This window comes from Peromyscus leucopus, chromosome 7 (assembly GCF_004664715.2).
Source record: "Peromyscus leucopus breed LL Stock chromosome 7, UCI_PerLeu_2.1, whole genome shotgun sequence".
NCBI classification, from domain to species: Eukaryota; Metazoa; Chordata; class Mammalia; order Rodentia; family Cricetidae; genus Peromyscus; species Peromyscus leucopus.
In genome coordinates this window covers 67,722,075-67,744,920 of record NC_051069.1, presented here as the reverse complement: position 1 = coordinate 67,744,920, position 22,846 = coordinate 67,722,075, and the positions used below count along the sequence as shown (strand labels likewise).

The 22,846-nt window shown below is 45.4% G+C and overlaps 2 protein-coding genes across 3 annotated transcripts in view; one reads left to right on the top strand and one right to left on the bottom strand.

Annotated features, from left to right (window-relative positions):
* Mto1 (mitochondrial tRNA translation optimization 1) overlaps nucleotides 1-14,378 on the bottom strand; it is a 24,209-nt gene extending 9,831 nt beyond the window's left edge. The window contains exons 1-9 of one of the 2 annotated variants that reach the window (XM_028861452.2): nucleotides 14,093-14,378; nucleotides 12,861-13,060; nucleotides 12,671-12,788; nucleotides 8,043-8,332; nucleotides 3,933-4,045; nucleotides 3,648-3,838; nucleotides 3,207-3,337; nucleotides 938-1,142; nucleotides 279-450 (exon numbers count right to left, since the gene is read on the bottom strand). In XM_028861452.2, coding sequence (XP_028717285.1) covers nucleotides 279-450; nucleotides 938-1,142; nucleotides 3,207-3,337; nucleotides 3,648-3,838; nucleotides 3,933-4,045; nucleotides 8,043-8,332; nucleotides 12,671-12,788; nucleotides 12,861-13,060; nucleotides 14,093-14,306 — 1,634 coding nt within the window. In that variant the 5' untranslated portion in view covers nucleotides 14,307-14,378. The remainder of the gene's footprint in view (nucleotides 1-278; nucleotides 451-937; nucleotides 1,143-3,206; nucleotides 3,338-3,647; nucleotides 3,839-3,932; nucleotides 4,046-8,042; nucleotides 8,333-12,670; nucleotides 12,789-12,860; nucleotides 13,061-14,092) is intronic. The other variant, XM_028861453.2, reaches the window with a different exon arrangement.
* Cgas (cyclic GMP-AMP synthase) overlaps nucleotides 14,305-22,846 on the top strand; it is a 20,751-nt gene continuing 12,209 nt past the window's right edge. Inside the window, exons 1-3 of the mRNA XM_037208230.1 lie at nucleotides 14,305-14,530; nucleotides 20,696-21,231; nucleotides 21,288-21,560. Coding sequence (XP_037064125.1) covers nucleotides 14,305-14,530; nucleotides 20,696-21,231; nucleotides 21,288-21,560 — 1,035 coding nt within the window. The remainder of the gene's footprint in view (nucleotides 14,531-20,695; nucleotides 21,232-21,287; nucleotides 21,561-22,846) is intronic.

Below are 22,846 nucleotides of genomic sequence, written 5' to 3'. Positions count from 1 at the left end.
TTTCTTTTAAATTTTTATTTTTCAAGATAGGGTCTTACAAAGCCCAGTTCAGATTGATCTGAAGCTCCTGATCCCTGCCTCCCACCTCCTAACTGCCGCGATTAATGTCATACATGGCTCACATATTTATATATATTGAATAGGTAGATGAATTATACTAAAGGCTGCTGAAAAGCTACATTCATCTAAAATGTGTAGGTAGGGGGCTTGTATATGATGTCTCTCTGAAATCTCATTTTTCTGTAAAAACTAAGAAAAGTCCATACTGACAATCATACCTGACAGGAAGGCTTCTATGAATACTTATAGGAGCTTGTGGAATTAACTTTTTCCACTTGGAGCTTGAAAACTCAATGGATTTCAACACAGACATGCCTTCTTCTAAGGAAGACTTCATCCATGACGCTCTTTCATATCGCTGTGGGGACACACAGCCGGCGTCCTTATGAGCTAAGAAAGGAAGAGGGAGAAGTTTGAAAGGACAGTAGAGGGTAGGGTGTGTGTGGCAGTACAGCCCTGTAACACAGTACTTAGAGGCAGGACTAGTCATTCAAGGCTGGCCAGGCTATCCATGGAGACCTTGTCTCAACAGCCCTTCACCCCAGCTTCCTCTTCCCAAGGCAGGCTGTAGTAGCCACCCGCTACTTGAGAGGTGGAGTCAAGAAGAGGAATCCAAAGTCACCTTAACTACACTATAAGAGATCCTGCAACTACATAAACCAATAACCCAAAAAGCAGTGCAATACCTCAGAGGATTTTGTTAAAAATTACCTCGGGAGCCAGGTGGTGGTGGCGCATGCCTTTAATCCCAGCACTCGGGAGGCAGAGCCAGGTGGATCTCTGTGAGTTCAAGGCCAGCCTGGTCTACAGAGCGAGATCCAAGACAGGCACCAAAACTACACAGAGAAAACCCTGTCTTGGGGGAAAAAAAAATTACCTCGGAATGTGAGGCGGATGTCAGCATTATCCGGGCGCAGTGACAAGCGGAACTCTACCCTGCTAGTGAACATGCGGTATGGTTCGCTGGTGCCCAGTGTAGTGAGGTCATCAATCAAGACTCCTATGTAGCCTTCTGTGCGACTTACAACAAAGGGTGGTTTTTGACTGACCCGAAGACTGGCGTTGATTCCAGCTATCACACCCTACAAGAGGACTGGAATGTTTAAGAGGCCATTATGAACTGAACAAATAGCTATTCTATTTAGCATACTACCTGGGGGAAAAAAAAAAACACAGGGTAGTGTGGTGGCGCACTCCTTTAGTCTCAGCACTCGGGAGGCAGAGGCAGACAGATTTCTGTGAGTTTGAGGCCAGCCTGGTCTACATACAGAATGAGTTTCAGGACAGCCAGGGCTACACAGAGAAATCCTGTCTCAAAGAACCAAAACACACACAGAGGGTAGGAAGAAAGCAGGCTCATAAGGAATATAAATGTGTGATGGTTTGAATAAGAGTCCCCAGCGTTATCAGGGAATGGCACTATTTGAGAAGGATTAGAAGATGTGGCCTTGTTGGAGTAGATATGGGGTAGGCTTTGAGGTTTGGAAAGCCCAAGCCAGGCCCATTATCTCTCTTTTCCTACTGTCTGTAGATCCTGATATAGACCTCTCGGCTACTTCTCCAGCACTGTCTGCCTGCTTGCTACCATGCCCCCACCCCCAAGGCCCAGCAAAGATGAGAATGGACTAAGCCTTTGAAAACTGTAAAGCAGCCCAGATTAAATGCCTTCTTTTATAAGAGTTGCTGTGTTATGGTGTCTCTTCACAGCAATAGAACAGTGACCAAGACAGTGGTAAAGAATATTATGGGAAAGATTTCATAAAATGCCTCCCTCTAAGACCTAAGGACTTCAATTTGATCCCTAAGTCTCATGAAAAAGTGGAGCACAGTGGTACAGGCCTGTAATCTCAGCACTGAGAAGGCAGAGACAGTTGGGTCACTGCAACTCACTGCTTAGTCAGTTTAGCCTAACATGATTGCGGGAGAGCTTCTGTCTCACATTGTAAGGTGGAGGGCTGGACACGTGGCTCAAGAGGGTAAGAGTCTGGACTGCTCTTGCAGAGGACCCAAGCTGGGTTTGCTGTACCCATGCTGGGCAGCTCATAACCACTGATAACTTCAGCTCTAGAGAACTCCTCTCCTGGCATCCTCTGGTACCTGCATTCATCATCATCATGTGCACATACTCCTTCCCATACATTAAAAAAAAAAAAAAAAAAAAAAAAAAAAAAGAGCTAGGGAAGTGGCTCAGCAGTTAAGGCTGTTCTTCCAGAGGCCCCGGATTTGATCCCCCAGTACCTACAGAGTGGCTCACAACCATTTGTATCTCTAGTTTCGGATCTAATGCCCTCTTCTGGCCTCCACAGGCATCAGGTACATAGGTGGTACATAGACATACATACATGCAGACACAACACTCATACATATAAAATGAAATTAAAAATAAAATCAGGTGAAGAACAATTGAGAAAGATATCTAATGCTGATCTTTGGCCTCAATATGCATAATGTGCATACACATAACACAGAAAGCCAAAATAGTAATAACAACATGATAATTTTCAGAAATCTTAAAAGAATTAAAATGCTTGTTTTTACACTTCAGAAGCAATTCCATAATTTTTTTTCTCAATATCCTAGCAGATCTAGGGACTCAGAAACTAGCTGTAAGTGCTTTCAAAATCATCCCCCACAAGCTGGACAACATGGCACATGTCTGTAATCTTAACACTATGGAAGCAAAGCAGACTTGTAATCTCAGCACCTGGAAGGTGAGGGTAGAATTGGATTTTCAAGGCTAGCCTTAGCTATATAGCAGGTTTGAGGCCAATATGGGCTACATGAATCTATTTGAAAAAAACAAAAGATCAGCCTGAGCAAGACCCTATTTTAAAACAGAGTAAGTGTACTATATAAACAGCTATATCCACTTAGCCTGAACTAGTGTTGATCCAAGATCTGCATAATCAACAACAGACACTAAAAAAAGAACACTAATGAAATGGTCTCTTTTGGTTTATAGTAACATCTGAATAAATTCTTTTCTGGAGCTGGGCATGGTGGAGCACGCCTTTAACCCCAGCACTTGGGAAGCAGAGGCAAGTGGATCTCTGTCAGTTTGAAGCCAGCCCACTCTACTTGGTGAGTTCAAGGACAGCTAACACTACCTAGAGACACTGTCTTAAGCAAAACAAAACCAATCTCACCTGAGCTGCAGCTTCCTCGTAGCCAGTGGTTCCGTTGATCTGTCCCGCAAAGAACAACCTTTGAACCAAATGCGTCTCGAGGGATGGGCTGATCTGCCGGGGATCCAGATAGTCATACTGAACACCATAGCCTGGACCAACAACAAGTTCCCACAGTAAGTCAGAGCAGCTGCTCCCGCCTCAAAGAGGAAATACAAAGTGCATCAGACTCCATGAATGTAGAGATGCTGGGCTTCATCTACTAATAGATTGTGACAGGGTCTTGCTATGTAGCCACACTCTGCCTCAAACTTGAAGAAAGCTTCCTGTTTTAGCTTCCCAAGTGATAGGATTACAGAGGTGTGTCACATGTCCAGCTTTGGCCTATTTTATGGAGCACTAAGCAACAACAGAAGCAGACCACCTCACTGCTTGCTGAAGCATGCCTGTGACCCTCTTTACCTGGATGAACCATTTTGGCTTTCTCCAAGCCTCTGATGCATGTTATCATTTTCTCCTGTAACTCAGCGGGTAGGGTAACAGATAACCCTTGGGGGTAGATAAGGTCAGAATCCATTCCTTCCGGTTCCAACCAAACCTGATGTACACGGTTTGGAAAACGTAAAACCTTTGATTCAATAGAGGGACAGTATCTAGAATAAGACATTGAAATTTAAAGTAAATTTGATGACAAAAAAAGTTTACCTTGTTCCTTAAAGTGATTAAGCACTCACTTCTAGTCCTTACCGGGGTCCTCTTGTAGTTTCCTTAACATGGTTATTCAGGTGAAGGTTCCCAAGGACAATCTCATCCACTCTGGGGTTGGTGTGAGTCAAGTAACACGGCAGCTGATCTTCTGGCTAGAAAACAGTAATCACGGGCTGGAGAGATGGCTCAGAGGTTAAGAGCACTGGCTGCTCTTCCAGAGGTCCTGAGTTCAATTCCCAGCAACCACATGGTGGTTCACAAACCATCTGTAATGAGATCTGGTGCCCTCTTCTGGCCTGCAGTCATATATTCTATATACATAATAAATAAATAAATCTTTAAAAAAAGAAAGAAAGAAAGAAAACAGTAATCACATATGACACAGATTTCACCTGCTTGTCTGTTTGAGACAGGGCCTCCAGTAGCCTAGACCGGCCTTGAACTCTCTGTGAAGAGCAGCTCTTCTCTTGCCCTACCTCCTGACAGCTGCGACTGCACGTGGGCAACCATGGCTGGCATATAACATTACTTTGCTTCTTTACTTACTGATTTGCCTCTAATTCAAATAAAACCTACAAAAAAAAATCAAATAAAACCTACACAATACTGACTTACTTTAGCACACATTAAATTTGTGCATAATTAAATATCCTTGCCAAAAATAAACAATAACCCAATAGGTGAACCTAAATTGAAGAAGCCTGATCTACAGAGATAGAGTTCTAGGACAGTTAGGGCTACTCAGAGTCTTGGGAATACCCCCAACACACCCCCCCCCACCCCCAATGAAAAAAAAAAAAAGGAATGTTTTAGTAGGGCATAGTGCTTCACAACTGTAATCCCAGCACTTGGGAAGGTGAAGCAGGAAGATTTGCTAAAGTTACATAGCAAGACCCTATCTCATGAAAACCCAATGCTAAACAAAGTTTCGTTGTGATAATGGTGTTAAATGAGCTTTTCTTTGTTAAAGACATGAAAATGTATCTATAAATGTCTTACAACTTACCAAGAAGGAAAGAAACTGAGCCAGCAAGATGACTCAGTGGATGCCAGGCATGATGGCACCCACCTTTAATCCCAGCACTTGGGAGACAAGTGAGTCTCTGTGAGTTCAAGGTCAGCCTGGTCTACATAGTGAGTTCTAAGTCAGGGCTACAGAGTGAGACCCTGCATCAATCAGTCAGTCAATCAATGGCTCAGGGGATAAGGGCACCTGTCACCAAGCCTAATCACCTGGGTTTGATCCCTGGAACCTACATGATAGGACAGAACTCACGCTCTCAAGTTGTCCTCCGACCTCCATATGGGTGCCATAGCACAGGGGCACCCACCCACCCACCCAAACAAACAAATAAACGCTTCTTAGGGTGTAAAACAGCCAGGTGTAGTAGCCCGTTTCTAATCCAGTACTGGAGTAGACACAGGTAGATCTTCGAGAGCTCAAGGCTACCCTGGTCTACAGTTAGAAGGCAGCCAGGGCTACACAGTGATAACCTATCTAGAACAAAACTAAACTAAAACTAGGAAAAAGAGGAGGAGGAATGAAAGAAGCCAGGAGTAGCGACTCGCACATCCAGAGTTCCAGCAAGCCTTGGTTCAGCTACAGTTGAGAGTCTGCTAAAAAAGGCTGTGGGGAGAGGATGGAGGCGGCGCAGCAGTGAAAAGCATGCACGCATGCACTATTGCTTTTGCAGAGGGCCCGGTGGTCAGCATGGGTATCAGGAGGCTTACAGCCACCTCTAACTGCAGTTCTAGAAGTGTCTGATGCTTCTCATTCGCACAGGTACTTGTGCTCCCATGCATATACACAAAAAAACTTTAATTAAAAAAAAGAATGACACAATACTATCTAAATTTAATTCATTACACTAGTTCCCAGATTTGTGAAATAACATTTTTGAGACAAGGTCCCACAAAGTAGTGCTGGCAGTCTTCAAACTCACCAATCTTCCTGAGTGCTAGGATTACAAGTGTGTGTCTGCTTTAAACCTGAAAAAATACAGGCTCTCATGTAGCCCAGGCTGGCCTCACACTCACTATGTAGCTGAGAATGACCTTAAACCTCTGGTCCTCTGGTCTCCACCTATCAAGGGATAGGATGACAGATCTACACCACCATGACAAGGTTAGTCATGCTGGGGAATGCACCAGGGCTAGGCAAGCACTCTCCCCCTAAACTACATCCCAGTCACCCAAACTAACAAGTTACAATAAAAGAGCACTTGGGAAACAGGCAGGAAGACTGTGGCGGGAGGGCAGTCGGGGATGCACAGCAAGACCCTGTCTCTAAACTGCGAAAAGTAACATGTCAAGGAGATGGCGTCCTAAGCTGCATCTTACTAAACAAAACCATCAAAGTGGGCCAGCGAGATGACTCAGCAGGAAAGACACTATACCTGACCTGACTTCAGTCCCAGTGACCACGTGGGAGGAGAATGGACTCCCACAAGTTGTTCTCTGATCTCTACTACATGCCATAGCTTGAGCACACAGACACACAGACACACAGACACACACACACACACACACACACACACACACACACACAAAGATAAAAATAGTAATAGAATATTTAGAGCTATTCACATCAGGAAATATTCACATCAGGAAATTTATAAGAAACTGGGACCTCAATTACTAATACCCAATGCATTTTTTTATATTTTTTGAGATTTATTTACTTTTGGTTTTTCAAGACAGGGCTCTCTGCGTAACAGCTCTGGCTGTCCTGGAACTCTATTTGCTGACCAGATTCACAGAGATCTGCGGCCTCTGCTTCCCAAATACTGGAATTTAAGTTGTGGGCCCCCACCACCCAGGGGGGTTTCTTTTTATTTTATGTGTATGAGTGTTTTGCCTGAATGTATGTCTGTGCATAACATGCATGCAGTGTCCATGGAGCGACTCGGATCCCCTGGCAAAGGACTTAGAGCTTACAAACTTACAGGTGTGAGCTGTCATGTGGGTGCTGGGAATTGAACCCGGGTCCTCTGGAAGAGCAGGCAGTGCTCTTAACCACTGAGCCATCTCTCCAGCCCTTAATCCTTAATTCTAAACATACACTATATTTACTTTTTCCACTTGGAGGACAGGTGGGGACAGGGAGTATACCTCAGTGACAGAGTACTCATCTAGTATGTGCAAAGCTCTAGGTTCAATACTCAAAACAAGCCCCTCTCCAAAAACAAACAAACAAAACCCAAACAACCCCCACCCAAAAACATAATGCAGAGAGTGTTGGGTCATCCAAATGGCCCAGCAGGTTAAGGCACTTGCTGCCAAGGCTGATGACCTGACTGTAGGACCTATGTTGTAGAAGGACAGAATCAGTTCCTGTGAGTTTGAGATCAGCCTAGATGATAGAGCTAGTTTAGGACAGCCAAGGCTACATAAAGAAACCCTGTCTCAAAAAAAAAAAAAAAAAAAAAAAAAAAAAAAAGAAAAAAGAAAAAGAAAGACGGAGGGAGTGTTGGAGGGAGGGTTCAGCAGTTAAGAATACCAGTCGCTTTCCAAAGGACACGGTTTGATACCCAGCACCCATGCAGCAGTTTAAAACTCTGTGATTATAGTTCTATGGGATCCAACACTTTCTGCTAACCTACTTGGGTACCAGACGTTCACATGATGCACGAATGTACATACATAAAGGCAAACACCCGAACACATAAAAGAGAGAAAGAAAAAAAGGGAGGGGCTGGAGAGATGATTCAGTAGTTAAGAATACTTTAGCACTGGGTGTTGGTGGTGCCTGCTTTTAATCCCAGCACTTGGGAGGCAGAGCCAGGCAGATCTCTGTGAGTTTGACGCCAGCCTGGTCTACAGAGTGAGATTCAGGACAGGCACCAAAACTACATGGAGAAACCCTGTCTTAAAAAAAAAAAAAAAAAGGAAAGAAAAAAAGAAAAGAAAAAGAAAGAATGCTTTTTCCTCTTCCAGAGGCCCAGAGTTCAGTTCCTAACACCCAGAATAGGCAGCTCACAATCTCTTGTAATTCCAGCTTTAAGGAACTCTGTTCTGGCCTCCACAGTCAACCTCACACAGATATATATACATAAATAAAAACAAAATGAAATGTAAAAAAGAAAGAGAAAGAGATGGTTAGGATACCTCCTGCTGTGAATAACCAGCATCATTCATAAACTCTCTTACCTTGATCCACACTGTTTCACTGAGGAAGCTGAATGGCACGGATGGATTATCTGGTGTGTGCTTGTTTAGAATGGTGAAATTAATGGACTCTTTGGCAAGTCGGGGTGGGGTCCCAGTCTTCAGTCTTCCTACCACAAACCCCAACTTCTCCAGAGTTTGAGCCAACCCTATAGAGGGTTGATCCCCCAAACGTCCTGCGGGCTGCATCTCCAATCCAATTACGATCATGCCTCTCAGAAATGTCCCAGTTGTCAGAATTACACTCTCTGCATAAATTGTGCTTCCATCTGCTAAATGATTAGAAAAAAAACCATAAAATTGTAACTAACTTTCTGATTGTTACTATAGAATAAAATAGAATGTGAATATTTTATATCAGAATTACAGAAAAACTTCCTATCTCTAGCAATTTTTGTATTTGAGAATTTTTGTAGCTATTTCTATTTATTTTATTTTATTTTTTTGGTATGAATGCTCTATCTGCATGCATGCCTGCATGTCAGAAGAGGGCACCTGATCTCATTACAGATGGTTGTGAGCCACCATGTGGTTGCTGGGAATTGAACTCAGGTCCTCTAGAAGACCAGCCAGTGCTCTTAACCCCTCAGCCATCTCTCCAGCCCCTGTAGTTATTATTATTTTATTTGTTTGTTTGTTTGTTTTCGAACAGGGTTTCTCTGTGTAGTTTTGGTGTCTGTCCTGGATCTCACTCTGTAGACCAGGCTGGACTTGAACTCATAGAGATCTGCCTGGCTCTTCCTCCCGAGTGCCAGGATTAAAGGTGTGCGCCACCACCGCCCGGCCCCTGTAGTTATTTTATTTTTTTATGCAGTGTTTTTTTATGCAGTGTTCTGCCTGCATGCCGGAAGAGCGCGCCAGGTCTCATTACAGATGGTTGTTAGCCACCATGTGGGTGCTGGGAATTGAACTCAGGACCTTTAGGAAGAACAGCCAGTGCTCTTAAGCGCTGAACCATCTCTCCAGCCCATTTTTTTTAAAGCATTTTTTTTTTTTGTCAGAGCTGAGGACTGAACCCAGGGCCTTGTGCTTGCTAGGCAAGTGCTCTACCACTGAGCTAAATCCCCAACCCCCCTGTAGTCATTTTTAAAAACTTAAAAGTGCAGCTGGATGTGGTAGTGCATGCCTTTAATCTCAGCACTCTGGAGGCAGAGGCTGGCAGATCACTGTGGGTTTGAGGCCAGCCTGGTCTACAAAGCCCTGACCCCACCAAAACAAACAAACAAACACAAAAAACCCACCACCACAAAACTTTATTAAAGTATGAACAAATTTATTTTTCATAAATTTTATTTATTTATTTAATAAATTAAAATGTTTTATTTATTTATTATTTATTATTACTATTATTTTTCTGGAGACAGGGTTTCTTTGTGTAACAGTCCTGGCTGTCCTGGAACTTGCTTTGTAGACCAGGCTGGCCTCAAACACACAGATAATCTGCCTGCCCCTGCCTCCTGAGTGATATGATTAAAAGCTGTGTACCACCACCCAGCAGTAAAGTATATTCTTTTTGTTTTTTTTTAGTGGGGGGTGGGGGCGGTTTTGACAGGCTTTTTCTGTGTTGCCCTGGCTGTCCTGGAATTCACTCTATAGACGAGGTTGTCCTCGAACTCAAAGGAGTGTGCCACAACCACCCAGCCAAAAAACAATTTTTCTTAATAAAAATTGTTTATTAAAGTATAAACAAATAAAAAATGGTCCACCTTAGCCGGGTGGTGGTGGCGCACGCCTTTAACCCTGGCACTCAGGAAGCAGAGCCAGGCAGATCCCTGTGAGTTCAAGGCCAGCCTGGGCTATAGAGTGATCCAGGACAGGCATAAAGCTACACAGAGAAACCCTGTCTCAAAAAAACAAAAACAAAAACAAAAACAAACAAACAAACAAACAAAAACCCAAAAATGGTCCACCTTATGTAAATTCATATAATCCTAGTTAACATACCTACTACCCCTACCCCTCATGGCTACTGTGTGTGTGTGTACCTCAAAACACTCAAGTTCTGTTCCCTTAGAAAAATCTCAGGGTCCAACATTATATTATCAACTATAGTTACCATCTGAGACATTACATCTCTAGGAAGTATCCACCTTATAACTGAAAGCTTTGCCTTTAGGAAAACATCTCTCCATCTCCCACTCAAGGCAAAGAATTTTTTTCAAAGATTTATTTATTATGCACAGAATGTCATGTCTGCAGGCCAGAAGAGGGCGCCAGATCTCATTACAGGTGGTTGTGAGCCACCATGTGGTTGCTAGAAATTGAACTCAGGACCTCTGGAAGAGCAGTCAGTGCTCTTAACCTCTGAGCCATCTCTCCAGCCCAGGCAAAGAATTTTAAATGAGTAAGAAAGCTGAGTGTGCCAGCACAGTGGTCGGTGTCTGTGACCCCAGCATTGAGAAAATGGGGACAGTTCAGCCAGGCTAGCTGAGTCAGTGAGCTCCAGGATCAGCCAGAGGCACTTGTTTGCAAAATAAGCAAGTCAGGAGGCTGGCAAGATGGCTCCGCAGACATAAGGTACTTGCTATGGAGCCTGATGGCCTAAGCTTGATCCCCAGAAGCCACATGGTGGGAGGAGAGAACGGTCTGCTCACAAGCACACATACACACGAATAGTATGTTACAAATCTCAAGAATTTAAGAAATGTAGTAGGGAAAACGTGATGTTTTTCATTACTAATTCACACATTCCTAAATTCAACTGGGCGGTGGTGGCGCACACCTTTAATCCTAGCACTCAAAAGGCAGAGGCAAGCAGATCTCTACAAGTTTGATGCCAGTCTGGTCTACAGAGCACGTTCCAGAACAGCCAGGGATACACAGAGAAACCCTGTATCAAAAAAACAAAAACAAAACAAAACAAACAAAAAACAAAGCCCCTCCCCGCAAAAGCAGTAAACACCTGTTTCTAAGATCACGTGGGCATAGTGCAGTTAGTGACGGTTTAGAAAACTATGGACTGGGAAGACGGCTCAGCAGTTAAGAGCAATGGCTGTTCTTGCAAAGGAACTGAGTTCAATTCCTAGGACCCACATGGCAGTTCACAACTGTCCATAACTGTCCAAGGGATCAAACACCCTCTTCTGGCTTCTGCAGGCACCAGGCAGGCATGTGGTACACATACACACATGGAGGCAATCATTCATATACGTAAAAAGAAATATTAAGAAAAAAGAAAATTAGCTGATTTTAGACTTTTGGCTAAACATGACATAATTTCTTCATCCTTCCGAAACTGTCAGAAACTTAAAGAAAAGAAAAAAAAAAAAGGATAAAACAGGCCATGTGTGGTGGTACATATGCCTTTAATCCCAACACCTGAGAAGCAGAGGCAGGTGGATTTGTGAGTTCGAGGCCAGCCTCGATTACACAGGGAGACCTAACTAAAAGAAAAAAAAAAAGTTTATTATATTTCTGAATGCTAGACAGTAGCTGGAAGAATGGTAATTGATATAGGGAAGAGGAGAAAACAGGAAAATTGAATTAGTTTCTCCTCACATGGGCTCAGAAATAGAGAACCTGAAAAGACTGAGGTTGAGGAACCGTACTGGCTAATTTTATGCCAATCTGACACTGGCTAGAGTCATCTCAGAGTAGGAAACCCCAATTGGGAAAACACCTCCACAAGATCAGGCTATAGGCAAGCCTGTAGAGCATTTTCTTAATTAGTGATTAACGTGGGGAGGCCCAGGCCATTGTGAATGGTACTACCCCTGGGTGCTATACGAAAGCAGGCTAAGCAAGCCACGGGGAGCAAGCCAGTAATCAGCTCCCCTCCATGGTCTCTGCATCAGCTCCTGCCTCCGGTTCCCACCCTGTTTGAGTTCCTGTCCTGACTTCCTTCAACGATGGACTATGAATATGGAAGCATAAACCAAATAAACCCTTTCTTCCCCCATTTGCCTTTGGTCATGGCGTTTCGCCACAGCAACTGGAACCCTAACGAAGAGGAACGTAGGGACAGGTGGCAGAGCTCAGTTGGCAGAAGGTCCGCCTAACACGCAAGCCTTGGGTGCGATCCCTAGCACTACATCCATGAGACCCGACGGCACATGCCTATAATCCCAGCACTTAAGAGGTAGAGGCGCGTGAATCTGAAGTTGAAAGCCATCCTCTGCTATACTCTGAGTTTGAGGCCAGCCCAGGATATATGGGGGGAAATATACTAAAAAGAGGGGGACACGGTTAAGACAGCTCAGTGGGTAAAGACGCTTGCTGCCAAACCTGACGACATGAATTCCATTCCTGGTACCTACATGTTGAGAGTCGGGAACCAACTCTCAAAAGTTGTCCTCTACTGCCATACACAAGCACCTCACACATAAAACAACCAATATAGAAACAAATTTATGATAGAAGAGCCTGGATAAGAGATACAGATATGCAGGCTCTGGAGTCTTGCACTAAAACAGTACTGATGAACCCAGAATTTGACCGAGATTCACGATGGTCAAAATGAAGAGACACAAGACTGTTTACATATTTTTCCTTATCCAGACAGAGGAAACAAGAATTTCCCAGAATAGGAAAAACATCTCCATACTCTCCTCTAAAGCAAATGTCTCACAGGGTTTGATGTGCTGGAATGAGCACTATTAGCCAGTACGTACCCAAAATAACACCCCTGACCCGGCACTTCCCAGCGTATCCAGGCTCCGGTTCTGTAAGAACTAGATCTTCTACAGCTCCCTCCTGAACAGTGAGCAGGGGTGTATTCAGGATTTCCTTCTGTCAAGGGAGAATGCCAGTTGAAATAGCAGCTGGAGAAGACCAGTCCTTCCTGTTGCCACCTTTGCTCACCTGCATGTTCTGTTTATAAAGTTTCCGATCAATTTGCGCTCTCAGCCCCCACACAGCGGGACCCTTACGCCGGTTTAATACTTTGTAATGTATACCAGACTGGTCACAGATCCGAGAACACAAGCCATCCAAGGCATCTACTTCCCTCATCAAATGCCCCTTTCCGATGCCACCAAAGGAAGGATTACAGGACATCTGACCTAAAGAGAATGGACACGATCATGGTGAATAAATGAGTACTTGTACATATTATTTAATAAAGAGCTATTCCTACAGGTAATTAGCCCTCATTTACGAAAAAAACTTTCTCCTCTAACTTCAATGAGAGGAGGAATTCTCAGAGCATGAGTGAATCATTCCTGCCTCTGCATCCCTAGGGACTCAACCTTCTAAGGCAAAGTTATCTTTCTTCCTTGAAGCCAAGGAACTCTTGATATTGCACCAAATTTCCATAAAACAATCATTTTGGCCAGGTACACCTTAAATCTCAGCCCTCTGGAGGCAGAGACACATGGATCACTGTGAGTTCGAAGCCAGACTGGTCTACACAGCAAGTTCTGCCAGACCAGCCAGGTACTGGGACCCCGTGACAACGAACAAACAACAACCCTCTTTCATTTCATTTCAAATTAAGATGGTTTTCATTAAACACATTTATGAGAATTACTAACAGCCTCTGAAATGTTTTTAAACATATCCTACTGCATTTGCATTAACAGAATAAAGGTTTTGCATGACTGTGTATATATCCAAGAGAAATTAAATCTTTGGCTAAAGTGACAAGTGTACTCCTATGTCTAATGAAACACTATTTGCAAGAGCCAAGAAACGCGATCCATTTAGTGTTCATCCGGTGATGAATACATAAAGTGGCGCGTACGCTATCACGGGTATCAACAAACCCTGGACACAAAACTCTCAATGGAAATACAGAACGGAACGAGGAGCGCCGTTTTCCAACGAGGGCTTGACACGCTCTCGGTGAACGCACCATGTCGCTTAACCAAACGGGCGTGAGAACGTTGATTCACCCTTTCTTTGAGGTGAGAATCCCGGGAAGGTTAACCCAGCGACCCGGCGTGCCTGGCAGTCTTCCGCTCCCTCACACCCCGGTCACCCCACCACTCTCGTCCACCGCAACCCGACCGGCCCCGCGCTCGTCCCGGCGCAGGGCCCCCGCCGCGGGGCCACCCCTGGGTCACAGGCCGGCCGAGGCCGCGGGGGCTCCTCACCGATCGTGTCCACGCGGTGTGTGAGGAGCAGAGTCCGCGAGCCACAGCGCGCGGCGGCGGCGGCCGCCTCGGTCCCCGCGTGCCCGCCTCCGATCACTACCACATCGAAGCGCGCGCGGCACGGGGCCGCGCTGTCGCTGCGGAGGCGAGGCAAAGGCAAGCGTCTGCCGAGGGACGCCGCGGCCCAGCGGCCGCCGTCTCGGAGAAGCAACATGCCGAGGGAGGACAGACGACCCGCAGCCACTAAGCCGGGGAAGCCGTCTGGGCGCCGCCATCTTGCCCTGCGTCAGAGCGCAGCACGCCTGCGTCCAGCGTCGCCTCTGATTGGCGGCTTGGAGCTCCAGCGGCTAAGGCCGCCGGGGGGCGCGCGCAGGCCGGATGTGCTTTCCCTCGCTGCCGGGTACCCCATGGCGCTGGTGGGGCGGTTCTGCCCGGGAGGTTGAGGTTAGGTCTTTCAGGTGGACCAGTCTCTATAGCCAGGTTACCACCTACGAACAGTTAAGTTTGATCACGTTGCCTTATCAGATTCTTTGGATTTGAGGGCGCTGTCAAAACCACAGTCTGAAATTCGGGTCGCCCCGACAGATTACATTTGTGGCGGGAGAGCAAGGAGCAGGCGAAAGTTGGAGGTTCAATGTCCAGCCTTTTGGAATCGACAGACTTAAATAAAGCCTTCTTCTGAGAGGTTGTTTTGACTAACGCAACCCGTGTTCTGATGAGTAAAATCATCAGATACACAGTTTTGCTGTTTGTATTAATAACCAACATTCTCAGTCCACCGTGGTGCTGCATGCTTGTAATCCCAGTCCTGGGGGCCGAGAGGCAGAGGCAGGAGGATTGCCTCATGCTGAAATCCATCTGGGTCTACATACTTATACTACCATGTCCTCAAAACCCCATTACTTACATAAAACTTAAACAATTATTAAAGGTATTTATGTGTATGAGTGTGTGTGTACCACAAGTGTGCCCACACAAGTCAGAGAGGGCATCAGATCCCCTGATGAACAGAAGCAACAAAGGGTTGTGAGCCACCATGGTTTCACTGAGCTAGAACCCAGGTCCTCTGTAAGAGCTCTTGATCTCGGAGCCATCTCTCCAGTCCCTATTTATACACAACTTAAACATTACATAAACACAGACATGGAGAATTAGAGAACTTGTAACTCCCACCAAGTGCTCTCTCTCCACTTCACAAGAATGTCAGCCTTCTGTTGCTAGTAACTATTTTTATATGTATGTACAACAATTTCCTCTGAGGTGAAATCTTCCTTCCTGGAGGAGGGAGTCTCAAAAAACCCCAGAAGTGAACAAAATTGACAACTTCAGGTGAAACAAGATTTGTAAGCTTCCAGGTCCACCCCCACCCCAGGCTATGTAAGAAGGGACCATTGCTAGGGGGAAGACTCCAGGACTCTATCAGCCATGCAAGTCCTGCAGGGAACTCCAGGGATGCAACTTTGTGATTATCATCCATGCCAGGGCGGGCTTTTCTGTGATGCAGCTGACTTTGAGTCATCCATCCTCCTGCAAGTGCCTCCAATAAACTCAGTTTCACTAAGCTAGATTTGAGTGGAATCATTTTCTTTGGCTTTTTGGTACCCTGGAACTGCAAGGAAAAAAAAATCACACAACATAGGAATTCTATTATTTTGTACATGCATTGTGTGATTATACTATCTTTCACTTTACTCCTCTCTACTTAACTATAGGTATGTTTTTTGAATTAATTGCATGTATTCATTTGCATGTGTGTATGTGTTTGGATTTACTCATGCCATAGTGCATATATGGGTATAAAAAACTTGAGGGAGTCAGTTCTTTTCATCCTGTGTGTCCTGGGAATTGAACTCAGGTCATCAGACTTGGCAGCAGATACTTTAACCTGCTGAACCATCTGGCCAGTCCCCTTAACAATATATTTGTTTAGTTGAGCATGGTGGCACACAACTTTAATCCCAGCACTTGGGAGGCAGAGTCAGGCAGATCTCTGTGAGTTCCAGGACAGCCAGGACTAGGTAGAAAAACCCTGTCACAGAAAAAAGGCAAAAACCTCTACCTGTCCAGCTATTGGCCAGTCATCTTCTTTATTAACCAGTGAGAATAATGCATATTTTTAAAAATAATTTATTTTTATTTTATGTTCATGAACTCAAGGCCTCCACACTGTATCCAGTATTGTTTTGGTTGTTGTTGTGGGTGTTTTGTTTTAGATATTGATGGGGGGAGGGGAGAAAGAGAGAAGGAGAGAGAGAGAGAGAGAGAGAGAGAGAGAGAGAGAGAGAGAGAGAGAGAGTGAGCGAGTGTGTATGAGCACAGGTGGGAGCCAGTGCTCTCCTTCCTCCTTGCTTGCTTTGAGGCAGGGCCTCTCTTGTTATTTCTCTAGCTGTTCTGTGTACTCCAGGACACCCAGCTGGAGAACTTCAGGCCAATTCTGAATCTGCCTCCCAACTTGCAGTAAGAGGGCTAAGACTGTAGAGGTACGCACCATGGAATCCAGTCTTGGTTCTAAGGATCAAAAACAGGTGTCAGGATCGCATAGCCATCTCAAGGAGCCATCTTCCTGGCCTCTGTTATCTTTTTGGGATAGCTCACTTTGCAGCCCAAGGTGAACTGGGACTCACAACGACCTTTCTGCCTCAGCTTGCTGAATGCTGTCATTTCAAGTTTATGCCACTGTGCTTGGCTTGGATTTTTTTTTCCCTTTGAGACAGGTTCTTGCTATGTAGCTCAAACTGGCCTCCAAATCTCTATCCTCCTGCCTCAGTTACCTGAGTGTGGGGATTACAACTGTGTAGAGCATGTCCAGCTCAGGAGTGAATATTTATGCTTTGACCATGAATAATGAAATTGAGATCCTACGGTATAAAGTGTTGTGTAATCTTTTCTTGCACAAACAGTGGACATTTTTCAAGAACCATCAAATATTTACTAGCTCTTCTCCCCCAACTTCTCCTTGCTCTTGCCCTCTCAGCCTGGAATTGATATGTAGCCCAGGCTGGCCTTGAACTAATAAAGATCTGACTGGAGCCAAAGTAGTTTGTCACCAATGCCCCCTCCCACCACCCAACAGGGTTTTACTGTGTAGCCCAGGCTGGCTTTGAACTCATGATCCTCATGCATCAGCCTTTGAAGTTTTTATATGATAGTCATGGATTACTATAGCTGAAATATACTACTTCTTGTAGGCATACTTTTCTGTCTGCCAGCCAGTTCCCAAATAAACACACAGAGACTTACCATTTATTGTAAATGTCCCACTGATAGCTCAGGCTTGTTATTAACTAGTTTTTACATTTTAGATTAACTCATATTTTTTTTTTAATCTACACTCTGCTACATGGCAGTACCTTTTTGCAACATGGCAAGTTTATCTTGCTTTTCTCTTCGTCTCCTCGAGATGCCCAAGACTCCTCCCCTTCTTCTTCACACTCTATTTTTGTCTACAAGTCCCACCTAACCTCTACCTGTCCAACTATTGGCCAGTCATCTTCTTTATTAACCAGTGAGAATAATACATATTTTTAAAAATAATATATTTATTTTTATTTTATGTGCATTGGTGTTTTGCCTGCCTGTATATCTGTGTGAGGGTCCCCTGGAACTAGAGTTACAGACAGTTGTGAGCTGCCATGTGGATGATGGGAATTGAACCCAGGTCCTTTGGAAGAGCAGTCAGTGCTTTTAACCTCTGAACCATCTCTCTAGGCCCTAGTAATACATATTTAGAGTATACAAAAAGATTATCCCAAGCCGGGCTGTGGTGGCGCATGCCTTTAATCCCAACACTCGGGAGGCAGAGGCAGGTGGATCTCTGTGAGTTCGAGGCCAGCCTGGACTACCAATTGAGTTTCAGGAAAGGCGCAAAGCTACACAGAGAAACCTTGTCTCAAAAAACAAAAAAAACAAACAAAAAAATTATCCCACAACAACTTCTTAAATGTTTTAAGCCTGTAGCTTAAGTTTTAAGCTGTAAATGACTAATTGAATGTCTACTGTGAAAGTATATATAACCCTTATATGGAAGGTAGCCTTACATTAGGGTCCCCGATGAGGACCTCAAATTTATTGTTTGTTTGAGACAAGATCTCACTCTCTTACCGAGACTTGTACGTCTGGCCTCAAAGCTGCTTTGCCTTAGCCTCCAGAGTAACTGGAACTATGGACATGTACCACCACAGGTGATGCTAAGAGGTGATTAGCTAGAACGATTCACATTAGAAGAAAAACAATTACAGGATGGTTGTTGCAGTGAACTATGCCCCTTTCAAAATCATCGCTCAAATGTCATTCTCTCTGGATGCACATGCCTTTTTCCTTACCCTTCTTGAACTATTTTTGTTTTGTTTTGTTTTTCCAGACAGGGTTTCTCTGTGTAGCCTTGGCTGTCCTGGTACTTGTTCTATAAACCAGGCTGGTCTTGAACTAGCAAAGATCCGCCTGCCTCTGCCTCACCTGGGATTAAAGGCATGCACCAACACCATCTGGCTGTTTTCTTTTTCATAAAAAAGTTATTGTTTTGTCTGCCTGTCTGTCTGTCTGTGCACCATGTATACACCTAGTGCCCTTGGAGGCCACAAGAGGGCATTGGGTCCCTGGAAATGACTCTTAGGAAGTGGTACTGGAAAATGAACTTGGATCCTTTCAAAGAGCAGCCAACACCTTAACCACTGAGCCACCTCTCTAGTCCCCTTCCTTTTCTTTTCTTTCTTTCTTTTGTTTTTTTGAGACAGGTTTTCTTTGTGTAGCCCTCGCTGTACTGGAATTCACTTTGTAGACCAGGCCTTGAACTAACAGAGATCCACCTGCCTCAGCCTCCAGAGTGCTGGGATTAACGGTGTGCACCACCACACCTGGCCCCTTTCCTTCTTCAATAGAGATTATCATCTACCACATGAATATATTGTCTTTTTTTTTTTTTTTTTGCCTATTTTTCCCTGAGAGAGTATAAGCTTTAGGAAGACAAGAATTATTGTTAGCGAATCCCAAGAGCTAAGAACAGAGCCTGATATGTCTTAGGCAGCCAAATATTTATTGAGCGAATAAGTGAATTGCTAGGGACAAACTCTACAAATAAAGGATGGGGGTGTGGCTCAATATGACCCCACTGAGTTAAAGCACTTACAGTAAGTAGTCAGAATCACAGGCAGAAAGTGAAGTGATTGCCAAGGAGACCAGTGCAAAGAATTGTTGTTGAATGGTTGAGTTTCTTTGGCATGGAGACTTGTGGAGATGTATAGTGGTGAGGGCTGCCCAACAATATAAATGTGCTTATCACCGAACTGTGCACTTGTGTGTGTGTGTGTGTGTGTGTGTGTGTGATGTGCTGGTTCTCCCCTTCCACTTTAGATCGATCTGGGATGAGCCATCATGCTTTCCTTGAAACTGCACCTTGGAATGGCTGATTTGAACAGCTAATCCAGGCACTCTAGAGGACGGGCTCCTGTCAGCCTCTTGTCTGTCTGTGACAGGGTCCACTCTGGCTCTGTAGCCCTGGCTGTCCTAGAATTTGCTTTGTAGACCAGCAGGCTGGCCTCAGAGTCAGACATCAGCTGAACTGCCTCTGTCTCTTGAATATTGGGACTAAAGGTGTGCACCACCATGCCCAGCAAGGCATTCTAAATATAGGGGTCTCATGTCTAAAGTATATTTCTGCGAAGGAAGTGTTTCTGTCCCCAGGCATGTCTGCTTGCCACCCAAAAGCCAGATGACAAATTCCCACTTTGGGAACTCATGTACAGGCATTCACAGGAGGGGGGGGAGAAATAGCATGGGCGATGGGACAGCATCACACTGATCAGTGTCTTTTTATCCAGGCAATGTGTCAACCTCCTCCACTCCCCATAGTCTATGGCACACCACACACACACACACACACACACACACACACACACACACACACCACACACACACACACACACACACACACACACACACACACACTTTCCTCAAAGTTAAACATCACAGCAGTTTGTGAGTTTTGTGTTAGTGGACACACTGGCTTAGGTAATAAGGAGTGGAGTTACACATTCTGATGTTAGCCGAAGACGAAGTGGTGTTCTGGGCTGTGCAAATAAATCTACAGAAAGAGCAGCCTTCTGTTTTTGTCATGCGAAGGCAGGGGAAGGCAAGATAAATCTCGCTGGGTACAACTTTCAACCACTGTTGACAAGATTGACTTTAGAAATCGCGTTCTGAAAGTCTGCATTGAAGTGCCCTGGAATCTCAGCAGCCAAATCAGTAGGATTGTGCTGCTTATGGAACTCACATAGGCACTTTAAACAAGTTCTTTAAGATTTCGTGTGCTTTTTAGAAAGCCAGATAATTTGAAATACTAATTCCAAGCAGTCATCTACCTTGTAAACGTTTAGTGTTATTTCTACTACTCATTAACAAGAACACCAAATTCTTATTTAAAGCTTACATAGAAAACATTTTTATGAACTTCAAATGTCCGAGCGACGAGGTCCCCAAATAAATCTTGGTGGTAGGTCAGCAAATCTGGCCGCAAAGCTGTTGTCAGTGTTTTCCGTGTCTTTGCAATAAAGGAAGGGTGGGTGGTTTCCAAGCCAATGGCTCAGCTGGTCCCCACGAGCGGGTGAGAAATTCGCATCTCCTTGGACCGCCTCTTCCTGGCGGCGACGTGCGACCTCACGCGGGTTCCTGCGCCTGCTCTGGGCGGCACAGACAGGCTGCGTTCCCGCCAGATAGTTAAGTTTCGTTTCCAGCAGTTACGGAGAGTTCCCCTTCCCGCCATCTTTCCCCGAAGTCGATTCTTCCTTTCCGGAGCGCAGAGCCTCAGATATGGAAGGTCAGCGCCCGAAGAGCCGTCTGCAAAGCGCGCCACGACCGAGCCCAAAGGGACCGTGGCTGCCCGGCCCCACGTGGGAAGCTGCGTCCCGCAAAGGGGGGCGCGATCGCGGCGTGCGGAGTGTGACGGGGACCCCGCGGAGAAGCCGCGCGCCCAAGCGCCCCGAGCGCGCCCGGGAAGGGCGTCCGTGCGCACTAAGGACCCACAGCCCTCCGCCACCGGCGCCGCAGGAGATGCCGAGCAGCCCGGCGTCCGGGAGCCCCAGCCTCCGACAGTCCCCGAGGTCGCAAGGGGCGTCCGGGAGCCCCAGCTTCCGACAGTCCCCGAGGTGCCCGAGATTGCAAGGGGCGTCCGGGAGCTCCAGCCTTCGACAGTCCCCGAGAGGCCGAGGTCTCAAGGGGTCCTCGGGGCAGGAGGGGCGCGCGCTCCACGGGGCAGCAGAGAGCCCCGCGGGCTTCCAGGAAGGAGCCGGAGACCCTCGACAAAAAGCTCAAGAGGGTGCTGGGAAATTTGAAGTTGAAACGGGATGAGATCTCGGAGGCAGCCGAGGTGGTGAATGAAGTCGTGAAGAGCCTGCTGAAAGGAATGCAGACCCGTGAGTCGGAGTTCAAAGGCGTGCAGAAGCTGAACACTGGCAGCTACTATGAGCATGTGAAGGTGAGTGGCCAAGACCTGCTTGCTGGAGGGGCTCCTGGCCCACTCCTCACCTGCCTCATCTTTTTGGGGTTCCCCACACCCTTGGGTATCTCCCCACTTCCCTTCTGGAACAGCCCATGCTCTGCTTTTTTTTTTTTTTTTTTTTTTTTTTTTTTTTTTTTTTTTTTTTTTTTTTTTTTTTTTTTTTTGAGACATGGTTTCTCTGTGTAATTTTGGAGCCTGTCCTGGATCTCGATCTGTAGACCAGGCTGGCCTCGACTTCACAGAGATCCTCCTGAGTGCTGGGAATAAGGCGTATGCCATCACTGCCTGGCTTTTTTTTTTATTATTATTTTATTCATTCATTCATTCATTCATTCAGTTAGCATACAGACCAATATTGATAGCTAGTTTCTCTTAACGCTGTGCTTTGGAAGAACTCTGGACTTGCTCCTGAGGAGTTGTGGTAGAGAGGATATGTGACTTTAAAGCAGTCAGTGTGGATGAGGACTCTGCTGTGGCTGAGTGGATGGAGTCCCCAACTATATCTTCTAGATTGAGTCTAGCCCGTTTCAGAGACCCTGGGACCACTGGCAACTAGGGCAGAATTGTTTACAGCTAGTTGGGTGAGGTGGTTGGATACTCAGGTGGGGGTCCTGTGACCTTCTCCCACCTCCTATGAGCAAACATCAACATTCAGCAAGCCTAGCTCTGATGATCTTTCGAGAGCAGGTCCAGCAGAATTCCTGAAGATTGTGGCAGTGTTTGCAGAGGCACCACGCACATACATGGTACAAAGACAGACATGTAGCAAAACACCCATATAAATAAGATAACTTTGTTGTTGTTTTTCAAGACAGGGCTTCTCTGTGAAACAGTCCTGGCTATCCTGAAACTCACTCTGTAGACCAGGCTGGCCTCGAACTCACAGAGGTCCACCTGCCTCTGCCTTCCAAAGTGCTGGGATTAAAGGCGTGCGCTACCACCGCCCGGCATAAATTATTTTTTTTTTTAAAGCACAACTCTAACTAATGAAGGCTGTGTGGTATTTTTATTTACTTTATTCTACTTTACCTCTTTATTTATTTTATAACAAGGTCTCATGTATCCCAGGCTGGCCTCTAACTCATTGTGTAGCCAAGGATGATCCTCCTGACTTTACCTCCCTAGTGCTGGAATTATGCCATCATCATATGTAGTCCTAGTCTATTCAATGCTGGGATGGAACCCAGGGCTTCATGCATGCTAAGCAAAATCATCTCCCAACTGAGCTCTCTCCCTATCTCTCTGTGGTATTTAATATAGGA